Raw genomic sequence first — 13934 nt, forward strand, 5'->3', positions numbered from 1 at the left:
TGTATTAACGTGATATTTCCCTCTACTTACCCTTTACCTAGGGGTTAAGTGTACTCATCAGATTTGTTACCGGGTTGATCTACTGTTGCACCTTAAGATTAACACACACATACATAGCTATACGCATACACACTGAAACTCAACAGTGTCCTATGAATGACGCACACATAGCTGGTTAACCTCTGGCACGTTAAACCACACAAGTGCCTTATGAATAACACAGCCTGTCACTCTCTCAGCTCTTCAAGAGACTTACTTATTATCGGCACAAACACCATACGATGTTTTAAAGATATCTCAGACCTAAATATTACTTTTGGTCTCCAAGAATTACATTTAAAGCCATACAAAGGCTCAGCATCCTTGACTATACGCCATTTGTCAGCCAAGAATGCCTTACTTTACGTCCTTTTCCCTACTATTGGGTGGAGCTCACACCCTCAGCCTTAATAAACTTCATGGCACAGAGCGTATGGCAAACCTCCGGCTGCACCAGGTGCTCAAAGAAATCTACCTTATTACTTCAATCATGCTAAGATAAAGCATAGACAGTTAAAAGCAGCTTGGTACTTATAACAGCAATAATAATACCAGTAGAACAAAGAATAAAAGAAAATAGGACTGATAGCAAAGTCTGGATATATATATAGTCTTTAGAAAAAGCTTACGAAAAGTTAAAGATGACAAGGATGAATGTTGCAGGCAGCTTGTGATTTCGCATGAGATGCTTTTCTGACGATCAGATGGAAACGGCCGCATGTTGCCGGTGCCTTCTTCTGACGTCGCTCTGTTCCCTTCTCCTGACGTCTTTGTCCCTTCTTCTTCCTCCCTCCTATGTCGCTCTTCAGACGAGGCATATTTATTATAAAATTCTACCGGGGGGTTTTGTAAGATGTGATTGTTAGATATTCTGATTGGCTGGCTGTCAATATGATGAATGAATTCACTGTTCGTTTTCCCAAACAATAAAACTTTTTTTGATGTTGCCTGAGGTATCACCATGTCTTCCTTTCCCAGGCTGTAAAATAATTTATCTACTTTTGTCCCAGGTTATAAACTAATCAATAGTCTTAGGCACCAGCATGTCTTCCTTTCTTTGCTGGAACAGCTGTTTTAAAAGTGATGTACAACTAGGAAGAAGATATGCTTTAATGTGTCCTGAATTTTGTTAATCTGTTGTTTTGTCTTGAACAAAATATAATGGAAATATAAACCAATATGTACAAATTTTGTACCCCAGAACAGCAGGGCACCAGTCCCGTCACAGGGCAAACACACACACACACCCACACCCACATGCTAGGGGCCTATCCAACTAAACTGCATGGCTTTGAACTGTGGGAGGAAACTGGAAGGCCAGAAGGAAACAAATGCAAACATTTAAACTCAACACAGGGAGACATGAAGCCCAATCTCCTTCTTGCCAGGCAAACACGTTACTACTGTGCCACTTAGCAATCTTAAAATGGTTTGATAGGCTAATTCTCTTGGCCCTCGAGGTGCTCGTTCTTTCATTCATTGTTTGTGGTTTTTCATCGATTCACAGGAGAGTCCTCCACACAAGTGAGCCCCTACTTACCGGGTGGTGTGAGCGATGGCAACTGGCACACTGTGCAGGTGCAGTACTTCAACAAGGTGAGCAGAACTGACCTGCTGTCAGCCTCTCTTGCTTGTATGTGTGTGTGTGTGTGTGTGTGTGTGTGTGTGTGTGTGTGTGTGCATATGTATGAGTGTGTTCTTCTGCCATGCCCATATTTGAAGTCTGTTGTGTGCCTTGGAGTACTCCGGTGAATTCAAATGCCACTGAATCACCAGTACAACTGGGACTCAAAGGGCTGCAGCTGAGTAAGTGAGCAGGACTTACTGGGCACTAACATTCCCACTCCTTTTCTTTCTTTGCAGCCGAAACTCAGTTCAACTGGTGAGGCCCAGGGTCCCTCTGAGGAGAAGATTGCTGTTCTGATTGTGGATGACTGTGATGCTGCCATTGCACTTCGCTTTGGCCACCAAATTGGCAACTACAGCTGTGCAGCCCAGGGCGTGCAGTCCAGTTCTAAAAAGTGAGTGTGGCTATACAATTCAGAGTCTTCTAAGATGTTTGCAGAATATTCTCGATGGCTTATCTGTCTTTCCACAGATCCCTCGATCTGACAGGACCACTTCTGCTAGGGGGTGTCCCGAATTTGCCAGAGAATTTTCCTGTGGTGAATCGAGAGTTTATTGGCTGTATGAAAGACCTCCACATTGATAATCGTCATATTGACTTGGCGACTTATATTGCAAACAATGGCACTATGCCAGGTAAGCTCACATTGTAGAAAATCGTTCTTCTACAAACTGAATCCCCCTGTCATAACCGATCTGATGCTTGAAAATAAGAACAAAAGGTTATTTAAATGTAAGTTAATAGTTGAGTGATTGTAGAAGAAGAGCATCTGCAACACACTTTATTTGTTTTCTGTACTTACTGTTGTGTCAGTGTGTTATTACATTTTTATTTCCATTTTATTTTAAAATGCTTTTGTTACTTCAGTAACACCATTTGTAACAAGTGCATTAGTATTGGATTTTTTGATAAGGTCAGGTGTGGTCATTCCGTTACCTTGTGACACAATGTGGCATATGCTGATACAACTGTGGAGACGGAGAAAGAAGGCAAAGAATAAATACCGTATATACTTGTGTTTAAGTTCTCCCATGCATAAGTCGGGGCTGGATTTTACAGTATAATTTCCGGTATCTTATAATGTCGGTCGCATAAGTCGAATGAGGAAAACTCACGCTATTGGTCCAAGAAATTATGATATGCTAACGCCCACCTGAGAGAGTAACCACGGAGCACACAGCCTTTTTTTTTCTATGTATTGTGTCTACGTGACCACACGGTAATACCCAAACTATTCCGAAGCGACATTTGCACTGTTTTGTGTTTTTTGTATCTCACACCCTCATACACCTTTATCATAAGAGCATCCCTTATTTACGACGGAGCGTTCGATTAGAAGAAAATATGAAGCTGGTTTAAAATTTAAAGTCGTTGACGTGGCGAAAGTAATTGGTAACTGTGCTGCTGCAACAAAATTCAATGTGTCTGAGAAACTGATGTGAGATTGGTGGAGGCAAGGAGATGTAAAAAAAAAAATGGGCGTATAAGTCGGGGTCTGATTTTTATGATCGATTTTTTAGGTTTTGAGACCCGACTTATACATGAGTATATACGGTAGTCGGCTTTCTTTGTGAAAAAGGACGGACTGATGGAACCTGCTACTTGGCCATGAATAAGGTGCCCTATAGAAAAATAATATATGACTTGAGGATATCTATACTGAAATGCTAGCACATGCACGGAATCTCATACACACACTTGCACTTATTGTATGTCTCTCCTTCAGACAACTGCACAATAATCACAGAAAGATATCACTTACAGTATAATTAATCACATTTTTTCAGTGCGTGTAATGAAAACAACAACAGGCTAATTTAAAACCTCTCCGTGCTCCAGTTATTTCAGCTAGCTAAAAACGATATAAACGTACCTGAAACTGCATTGCAGTGTTTTTCCACACTTGAAATACAAAGCACACCGTTAGCATCATTTTGATGTGCGGAAAGGAGAACACGTGAGGTGGCACATTGTGGATGAAGCGAGTTGTGCGTAACCAGCACAGAGGTGCCTCACTATCAATGCGTGCACAGACACGGCAGACCCAACGATGTATACAAATGTGAGAATGAACAGCTGGGTTTCTTTGTGAACGTGGAAGGTCCAATGGAACATAATACATGGCCACAAATGAAGGGCCTTTTAGACAAAAAATCTGATTTGAGTACAAGCTTTATTGAAATGCTGGCATATATATTGAATTACACACACATAGTGTTACTGCATATGCATATACCAACAAAGAAAACCAACTGTTTATTCTTGCGTTTGCATACATTGTTGGGTATGCAGTGTCTGTGCGTTGTAATGTCAAACACCACGGAATACAAAGCACACAGGCAGCATTAATATTCTGTGTGCTGTGCTCTTCAGGGCTGCTCTCTGTCCACAATATGCCATCTCACATGTCAAATCGGTGCTGGCTGTGTACTTCATATACAGAGAGCGTTGCTGCTCTCAGACTCTTGGAGCATATCGATGCTGACAGTTGACTTTGTATTCCAAGTTATGTGAAAACATTACACGCAAGGTGGCGCATTGTGGACTTGTTATTTAAGAGATTTTTGCACTGCTGCCAGACAGATTCATTTTAAAGCCGTATTTACTATTTGCTAAATTGGTTTTCTGGTGGGTGGCACGGTGGCGCAGTGGTAGCGCTGCTGCCTCGCAGTAAGGAGACCCGGGTTCGCTTCCCAGGTCCTCCCTGCGTTGAGTTTGCATGTTCTCTGCGTGGGTTTCCTCCCACAGTCCAAAGACATGCAGGTTAGGTGCACTGGCAATTCTAAATTGTGCTTGGTGTGTGTGTGCCCTGCGGTGGGCTGGCACCCTGCCCAGGGTTTGTTTCCTGCCTTGCGCCCTGTGTTAGTTGGGATTGGCTCCAGCAGACCCCCGTGACCCTGTAGTTAGGATATAGCGGGTTGGATGGATGGGTTTTCTGTTCAATTTGTTTAACTGCAGTTTGGATAAAAACTCACTAAAAGAAATGTTTAGGTAGCAGTGAAGGAAAGGCTGTGGCAAGGATTTAGATCTTATAGCTATGCTACTTTTGACTCTGGGTGTTTTGTTAATGTTTTAGGTTCTGATTAATGTTTGTTTTTTATCTTCTTGTAATGTTAACCTGGTAATGATTCTTCCTGCTTCTTTAAAGGTTTCTCATCATCTGATCTAGTCATAATTCTTTGAACATTTCCTTCAGCATTTTCTCTTTCTCTCTAAGGAGGCCATTGCCCTTGATATTTTAAAGAGGAAAAAGACAAAGGATATTTGCCACATCAGAACAGTGCATGCTTTTTTGTTGGTTCTGTCAAGTAATTGAGCTATGAGTAGTTGAAACACAAATTATTATGCCTCCTTAGGGCCGTTTTATACTTCACGCTCAGAACGCTTACACATCATGGCTGCCACACATTCCCAGCATTCTTTTGAGCAAAATTAATGTGACATGTGCGCAAGCTGCAGTACCACCAAAACTATGGTTGGAGTGTGTGTTCAAGTTTTGCTATGTGACGTCAGCATCATTGTTTACTATCAACATGTGACGGCAGGCTTACAGCTCCAACCTACGTGCTTCGATGTTTGATGAATGGTTCGATGCGATGAAGCAAATCATCAGACTTAAATGCTGACATACAAATGTGCTTTTCTTCATCCATTTCTCGCATAGGCTATACAAGCGTCACATATTCCCCATTGCAATGGAGTGATACATGTAAAGGTCTCACATACCATCTTCTGTGTCGCTGTTGCCATTGTTTTTATTTATTTTTATAGCACCTTCACAACAGCATCAGAATGCAAAGAATTTTCATTGTTAACATCATTGTCCCTGATCTCACAAAACAGTGAAACCAGACATTGTTTTCTCACCATGATGATGTCTCGCACTGCCATCTGGTGGAAATCCTCCAGATTTACTTAAAGTATGTACACAAGGATAGATAGCAGCAGCGTCCTCAAGCGCATGCGTCACGTAGCATTAAATACAATAGATCCCCGGCCTTAGACCCAGTTATATCAAATAAGGAAAACCTCATTTAGAAAAAAAAAAACATAAAAAGAGGAAAACTGAAAAAGGAAAAAAATGAGGGGTCTGTGGTCAGAGCCCATGTTGAAATGTGACATAATCTCGGTGATGGTTTCCCTTCCCTTCCCTTTTGCTGCTGCTGGAGTATGTGAATTTCCCCTTGGGATTAATAAAGTATATATCTATCTATCTATCTATCTATCTAATAGTGTCTTCATTGTCTATCTACAGTGCATCCGGAAAGTATTCACAGCGCATCACTTTTTCCACATTTTGTTGTGTTACAGCCTTATTCCAAAATGGACTAAATTCATTTTTTTCCTCAGAATTCTACACACAACATCCCATAATGACAACATGAAAAAAGTTTACTTGAGGTTTTTGCAAATTTATTAAAAATAAAAAAAACTGAAAAAGCACATGTACATAAGTATTCACAGCCTTTGCTCAATACTTTGTCGATGCACCTTTGGCAGCAATTCCAGCCTCAAGTCTTTTTGAATATGATGCCACAAGCTTGGCACACCTATCCTTGGCCAGTTTGGCCCATTCCTCTTTGCAGCACCTCTCAAGCTCCATCAGGTTGGATGGGAAGCGTCGGTGCACAGCCATTTTAAGATCTCTCCAGAGATGTTCAATCGGATTCAAGTCTGGGCTCTGGCTGGGCCACTCAAGGACATTCACAGAGTTGTCCTGAAGCCACTCCTTTGATATCTTGGCTGTGTGCTTAGGGTCGTTGTCCTGCTGAAAGATGAACCGTCGCCCCAGTCTGAGGTCAAGAGCGCTCTGGAGCAGGTTTTCATCCAGGATGTCTCTGTACATTGCTGCAGTCATCTTTCCCTTTATCCTGACTAGTCTCCCAGTCCCTGCCGCTGAAAAACATCTCCACAGCATGATGCTGCCACCACCATGCTTCACTGTAGGGATGGTATTGGCCTGGTGATGAGCGGTGCCTGGTTTCCTCCAAACGTGACGCCTGGCATTCACACCAAAGAGTTCAATCTTTGTCTCATCAGACCAGAGAATTTTGTTTCTCATGGTCTGAGAGTCCTTCAGGTGCCTTTTGGCAAACTCCAGGCGGGCTGCCATGTGCCTTTTACTAAGGAGTGGCTTCCGTCTGGCCACTCTACCATACAGGCCTGATTGGTGGATTGCTGCAGAGATGGTTGTCCTTCTGGAAGATTCTCCTCTCTACACAGAGGACCTCTGGAGCTCTGACAGAGTGACCATCGGGTTCTTGGTCACCTCCCTGACTAAGGCCCTTCTCCCCTGATCGCTCAGTTTAGATGGCCAGCCAGCTCTAGGAAGAGTCCTGGTGGTTTCAAACTTCTTCCACTTACGGATGATGGAGGCCACTGTGCTCATTGGGACCTTCAAAGCAGCAGAAATTTTTCTGTAACCTTCCCCAGATTTGTGCCTCGAGACAATCCTACCTCGGAGGTCTCCAGACAATTCCTTTGACTTCATGCTTGGTTTGTGCTCTGACATGAACTGTCAACTGTGGGACCAAATATAGACAGGTGTGTGCCTTTCCAAATCATGTCCAGTCAACTGAATTTACCACAGGTGGACTCTAATGAAGCTACAGAAACATCTCAAGGATGATCAGGGGAAACAGGATGCACCTGAGCTCAATTTTGAGCTTCATGGCAAAGGCTGTGAATACTTATGTACATGTGAAGTCTCAATTTTTTTATTTTTAATAAATTTGCAAAAACCTCAAGTAAACTTTTTTCACATTGTCATTATGGGGTGTTGTGTGTAGAATTCTGAGGAAAAAAATTAATTTAATCCATTTTGGAATAAGGCTGTAACATAACAAAATGTGGAAAAGTGATGCACTGTGAATACTTTCTGGATGCACTCTATCTATCTGTCTATCTATCTATCTATCTATCTATCTATCTATCTATCTATCTATCTATCTATCTATCTATCATATAGTGCCTTCATATCTATCTATCTATCTATCATATAGTGCCTTCATATCTATCTATCTATCTATCTATCATATAGTGCCTTCATATCTATCTATCTATCCATCCTCCTTGCCGCCTCACTTTGTTGTTCCTGCCAACAGGCTGTAGTGCCAAGCTGCCATTCTGCGACTCCAGCCCCTGTAAAAATGGAGGCACCTGCCGAGTGAGCTGGGAGACGTTCTTGTGTGACTGCCCCCTTGGGTATGGGGGCAAGGACTGCAGCCATGGTATGTAACAGATCCCACACTGACAAGCTGTCTGACCACAATCTAAAGCTTTAAGTGAACATTTTCTGCTCCACTTGTACAGCAATGCACCATCCACACCATTTTCTTGGGAGCAGTGCGCTTTGGTGGGATCTGAAGAAAGAGATCGCCATTTCTGTACCCTGGTATCTGGGGCTGATGTTTCGAACAAGGGGGACCGACGGTGTGCTTTTGCAAGCACATGCAGGACAATATACCACTTTGGCTTTCCAGGTAAGACAAATGGTTGGTATTAAAATATGAAAGCTAAGATCAGAGCAATACCAGTGGATCAGGACCTGCCAGATTTTGAAGCGGGACATCATTCTGTTAAAACGTTGATTGCTTCAAGTGAGTATTTGTACACTCCTCTAGCTGGACAGTGGGCAGCTGTTATTCTTGGTGAATCGAGGGTCCAGCCGTGCTGTGCGCCTCCTGCTTGATCAGGTTCAAGTGAATGACGGAAAGTGGCACGACCTCCAATTGGAGCTCAGGGATGTACGCAGCGGCAGAGATATTCGTTATGTGGCCACGGTCCGTCTTGATTTTGGATTGTTTCAGGTAAAAAATCTGTCATCCCTGCATTTGGTCGTCTCCCAGAGCAGAGATCTCTGGCTAGCTGCTGCATACTAATAACTCAGTCTCCTTGTGTAACAGGGGACAGTCATTGTTGGAAATGAACTGCATGGCCTGAAGGTGAAGCACCTGCATGTGGGCGGGGTACTCGGGGCTGGCGAGGTGCAGCATGGCATGCAGGGCTGCATTCAGGTGAGAATCTGGCCTTGTTTGATGCCCATACTGATGACCATGTGACAGAGTGAAGAGTTATCTGTTCTTTGTTCTCCAGGGTGTACGCATTGGAGACACACCAGTGGGCATCCCACTGCCCAAGCCATCTCGCACATTAAAAGTGGAGGCAGGTTGCAATGTGGCTGATCCGTGTGATTCCAATCCCTGTCCATCCAGAAGTTACTGTGTCAATAACTGGCAAACGTACACCTGTCAGTGTGAGCCAGGTAAGTGAACGTGCCACGGCATCACGGGCACCATTACATTTGTAACTTGATATCATTTTTTTCATTCGCAGTACTAATGCAAGGCAACACAACAATATGTGCAAAAAACTGTGCATATTGAGGTACATAGTGCTCTTCTTTCCTGTCCATAATCATAGAAATGGGCACAACGGTGTGAGCTACAAGACATGCATGACCGAAGAAATACATGAGGTGTTCATTTCAAATCTGTGTGGAGTACCACTCATTATGAGGGAGCCCATGCATGATGGCTACCCAGGGACCAGTGAATGACTGCACAGTGATGTGAAGATACCGGTGTGTGGACATGTAAAGGAGCGGTGTGACCAGTGTGAACGTGCTCAGAGGTTTAGCAAATGAATCCTTGCTGAACAGATGGAGCAGGTCTCTATGGGGTGCTTCAGATTCCAGTGATGGATCCACTGAGGGTTTGCGATGCCTATTGTAAATTTCTTAGCGGCGACAAGTGTAATTACTGCTTTCTGTACACTGCTCTAGATGGAACAGAAAGTTTAATGTGTCCAGACACGGATGCCAGATTAATAAATAATGGTATGGTGGTATAAACTATGGTATAAACTAAGAGTTCCCTTCAACTTATACGGATCAGCAGGAAGACTCATCCTTATACATTCTGCATCCAGACATTTGTATTTCCCAGTCTTCTGCAAGCTTACCCGGACCTACATGAGGTGTGTTGGATTTCAGGATCGCACAGACACGTAAACAGGGCAGGTAGACCTCTGGAAGGCCTGTCCCAAGAGGTCTTCAAGGCGTAGGCCCACAAGTAGTCCCCAATGGAAGCTTCCACACTTGGATCCAGTGAGCTTGGAGTGTGGAGTGGAGTGAGTGGCAAGATTTTTGTGTAAGAGGCAAGAAGAAAGGCAAGTGTGATCCAAGAGAAAGGAAAGGGAGTAGGAACAACAGCAACATTTATTTATATAGCACATTTTCATACAAATAATGAAGCTCAAAGTGCTGTACATAATGAAGGAAAGAGAAATAAAAGACAAAGTAAGAATTAGAATGAGACAACACTAATTAACATAGAATAAGAGTAAGGTCCGATGACCAGGGAGGACAGAAAAAACAAAAAAAATCTCCAGACGGCTGGAGAGAAAAAATAAAATCTGTAGGGGTTCCAGGCCACGAGACCACCCAGCCCACTCTGGGCATTCTACCTCACATAAATGAAACAGTCCACTTTGTATTTAGGGTTCTCATGGAAGGACTTGATGATGATGGTCATGTAGACTTCTGGCTTTTAATCCATCAATGTAGGAACATCACGGTGCTTTGAGTAGATGGTGGTGGCGCAGGAAGGAGTATGTCACCCTGGGTTAGGACCACAGGTTAGTTATGGACACCAATATTATAAAAGGGAATCCTGGGACGAGACTTTCTCAGAGATCATTTCAGATCCCGCGAGATGAGACTTTTTGCCAAGAGATTTTGACAAGTCGCGCCCTCCTCTCAAACATTTACTACCACGCCTACGGTCCACACACTTCTCATTCGTGTGAAAGCTAGGAGTCTGGCTGCTCGGACTACAAGACTTAAGAACAGTTTTTACCACCAGGCCATTCGACTCCTCAACAGCAACACCTGAACACTTACATACACTTACATAACATCTATATTGCACTACATCTACATTGCACTACTCACACACAAACTGAACCTGCACACACTCAGAATACTGGCTGGAACATGCATCTGCACTTTATGGAATATGCATCTGTACTTATAAAACATTATCTGTGCAATAACTGTCATTTGTACTTGCTACTCATTCAACTCATATTGCTCTATAACTTCTTTTAAAACGTACACATTTTATTTTATATGGTTTGTCTATTTTAACTTGTAATCTTTTTTAAGCTTTATTGGATCTAGGCTGAGTTACTTGTTTTTCTCGTCATACACATTTCATTGTATGTTGACCCTGTGTTAACCTATATATGACAAATAAACCTAAACTTAAACCTAGCTATTGTCAGACCCAGTTCCTGCACTCTCAGCTCCAAGCAGGGTTGGAAATAAAAGACAAAGAGTAGAAGACAAAGTAGAACGTCGTAAAGAGGTTCAAAAACATTGATGCGATCCACATGCAGAGCAGGTTAGAGATTATGAAAGTACTAAAATTTGAAAGTCTCAAAAAACTGATAGTATTAGTGCTAACAAATTGAAATTATTACTCGGTGAAATAACGGAACAGCGAAAAGAGATCGAATATATTGTTCGGATTTAAACTTTAAGTCGGAGACTTGTAGATCGTCTAATTTGTCTTGCCATCAGGGAAAAGTAATGTTTCTTCCCAATGAAGAGGCATATCCGCGAGAATTAAAAGATTTGTTATTTGGTGAAAGTGCAATCCACATACGTGAGCGGCAGAGACGTGAAGTGGCTGGTGCGTAGTGCAGGCCGGGGGGGTTGGCGAGCGAAGCAAGCAGGGGGCGAAACCCCCTAGTAATTCTTCATTTTAATTCTTTACATTCATATAATGCTTTTCTCACTACTCAAATCACTTCACGTAGAGAGTGGGGAGCCAGTTCAACCACCACTAACGTGTAGCAGCCACCCTAGATGATGCAACGGCATCCATTTTGCGCCAGTATGTTCACCACACATGAGCTATTAGGTGGTGAAGTGGTGAGAGAGAAAGAGAGGCAGTTAGGGACAGGGGGTTTAAAGGGGGGGCAGAATGACTGCTATTACTAGTCAATAATTAATAGGCCATTAGGCAGGGCCAAAAAGCTTAGGAGTTCTTTTTTTATATTACTGCATCTTCTATTTCCACTTTCTGTATTTACTTTTCCTCTTGTACTTACCTGAGTTAGTAAAACATCATCTACCATTTTACTTTAGCGCTACGAACTCATCCGCTTTTTGAGTCATAAGTTAGTGTGATGCTAGATTCACTATTGTAAAAGAACAATGCAGTTTTCAGTGTACAGAAACAAGTAAAATGATGTTTGTCACAGTCAATGCCAAATCTCTAAATCAGGTTTTTTGTGCTTTACATTTAAACATAAGTGAAGTGCATTTTTCTAATAAAAGGGGAAAATTCAACCTTTTAAGTTTAGAAGTGAAACTGGCCAGTGTGTACTCACGAAGGGGTTTGTCTTGGGTGGTGAGATCTCCATTTTCGTTCGTTTCGCTGTCACTCATATCATGGCAGATGTGTTCCTGTCCCTGCATATTGCATTGTGGTGCAGCCCAGTCACATCCCGGCAATACCTGGTACAAAGCAGGGACCAGCGCCAGTCCACCACTGGGCATGCACATACTTTACCAAGTTGTGGGTTTCTGTGTCTGTGCAGAGTTTTATTTAGTGCTAGTATTTTTGCTTTTGGTGCTAAGATACACGCACTCCTTGTCATCATTTCGTCTCTGCCTGATATCGCTGTCTTTGTTAGGTGGGCTGAGTTCATTCCTTTGTGCACAAGGCGAGGTTTAACAGCGGTCAGGGGATTACACTATTTGTGACTACTAAAGGAGTGTGCTCAACTTTCCAGGCTTTTGTTGTTTTCTGTTACATTTTACACATTTTCATTAAGAGAAAAAAATCTTAAAGTCTTCTGGCCTGCCTTTCTTTGGACTTGGCTATGTTGCATTTAATAGCCTCAAGTTGCTGGTCTTTGGATCCCATTGACCCTCAAAATGGATTAACTGCTTTTAAAAATGTTATTGAAGGTAAATTTAGCTACTAGGAGTTTACTGCAGCTGTTAGTAATATTTATGTTGTAACAATAAATAAATAGTATGCATGTAACCCCACACACACACATATATATCATGTTTCCCTGGTGAGGGTCAGAGCAACAGCAGGCCAAATCAGTCAACCAGACCTCTCTCTTCACAGCTACAGACTCCAGCTCAAATTCCCAGGCCAGCCGAGAGATGGAATCTGGGTCTGCCACAGGGTCTTCGTATGGTTTGACGTGCCTGGAGTGGCTCTGGGGAGATTTGCCCAGGGGGGCATTCTTATGATATGCCCAACCCACCTGAGCTGGCTCCCTCTTGATCTGAAGGAGCTGAAACTCTACTGTGAGACTCTCCCAAATCACTGAGCTTCTCACCCTGTCATGGAGCGTCAGCCAGGCCACTGCTGTCTGCTGCTTGTACTCATAATTCCATTCCTTTGGTCCATGCCCACAGCTCATGAGTATAGGTGAGGACAGAGATGTAGACCAATCGGCGAACCAAGAGTTTTGGACCCATGAACCGGTGCAGAACATCTGCTGCCAATCCAATCCGCTTGTCGATCTCACAGTCCCTGAGAGAGAACCATGACCTCAGAATATATATATCTTAATACATAATTCGCCTGCCTCCTCACTCACTCACTCACTCACTTACTTCCATCCGAAGCTGAATGCGCAGTCGCCTTCTGCGCTGCTGCCCGAAAAACCTTACGAGACAGAAATCCAACCCCAACATAGCGTCAGGAGGCGGATTTAGCCTACGCATTATACAACTGTCTTCAACAGGTACATTCATGCATAAACATTTCAAAGTTCGTCTCACTTCCAACTTATACAAATGCCTCCAAAGAGAAAATTTGCTTCATCCGACGAACGTCTGTCCGAAGCCGAATGTGCAGTCGCCTTCTGAGCATCCAACCCCAACATCGCGGCAGGTGGTGGATTTAGCCTACGCATTATACAACTGTCTTCAACAGGTACATTCATGACTTAAACATTTCAAAGTTCATCTCACTTCCAACTTATACAAATGCCTCTAAAGAGAAAATTTGCTTCATCACGGCAGGCGGCGGATTTAGCCTACGCATTTCGGGATTATTATTCTGAAATCCCAAATCCTTCCCCCCAGGCGTAGGATATTAGCCCCGATCACAGCCAACCCTCACACTCAAAATAATACATAAGAACATATTATTATTAAGTACTTTCAGTGGGCGAGTGATGTGAAGGTGCAAGTTAAAGATGTGCCACATCAAAGGAAATTACTACCAAACAG

General features: G+C 42.9%; 1 protein-coding gene across 4 annotated transcripts in view; it reads left to right on the forward strand.

Moving 5' to 3' along the window:
- Positions 1 to 13934, forward strand: part of celsr3 (cadherin, EGF LAG seven-pass G-type receptor 3) — a 141091-nt gene that overhangs the window by 78032 nt on the left and 49125 nt on the right. For all 4 annotated transcript variants that reach the window (XM_051921238.1, XM_051921237.1, XM_051921236.1 and 1 more), the window contains exons 5-12: positions 1547 to 1635; positions 1903 to 2060; positions 2138 to 2301; positions 7771 to 7896; positions 7979 to 8148; positions 8290 to 8475; positions 8572 to 8682; positions 8762 to 8930. In XM_051921238.1, the coding sequence (XP_051777198.1) occupies positions 1547 to 1635; positions 1903 to 2060; positions 2138 to 2301; positions 7771 to 7896; positions 7979 to 8148; positions 8290 to 8475; positions 8572 to 8682; positions 8762 to 8930 (1173 nt within the window). The remainder of the gene's footprint in view (positions 1 to 1546; positions 1636 to 1902; positions 2061 to 2137; positions 2302 to 7770; positions 7897 to 7978; positions 8149 to 8289; positions 8476 to 8571; positions 8683 to 8761; positions 8931 to 13934) is intronic.

The sequence above is a fragment of the Erpetoichthys calabaricus genome, chromosome 18 (genome assembly GCF_900747795.2).
Source record: "Erpetoichthys calabaricus chromosome 18, fErpCal1.3, whole genome shotgun sequence".
Lineage (NCBI taxonomy): Eukaryota > Metazoa > Chordata > Cladistia > Polypteriformes > Polypteridae > Erpetoichthys > Erpetoichthys calabaricus.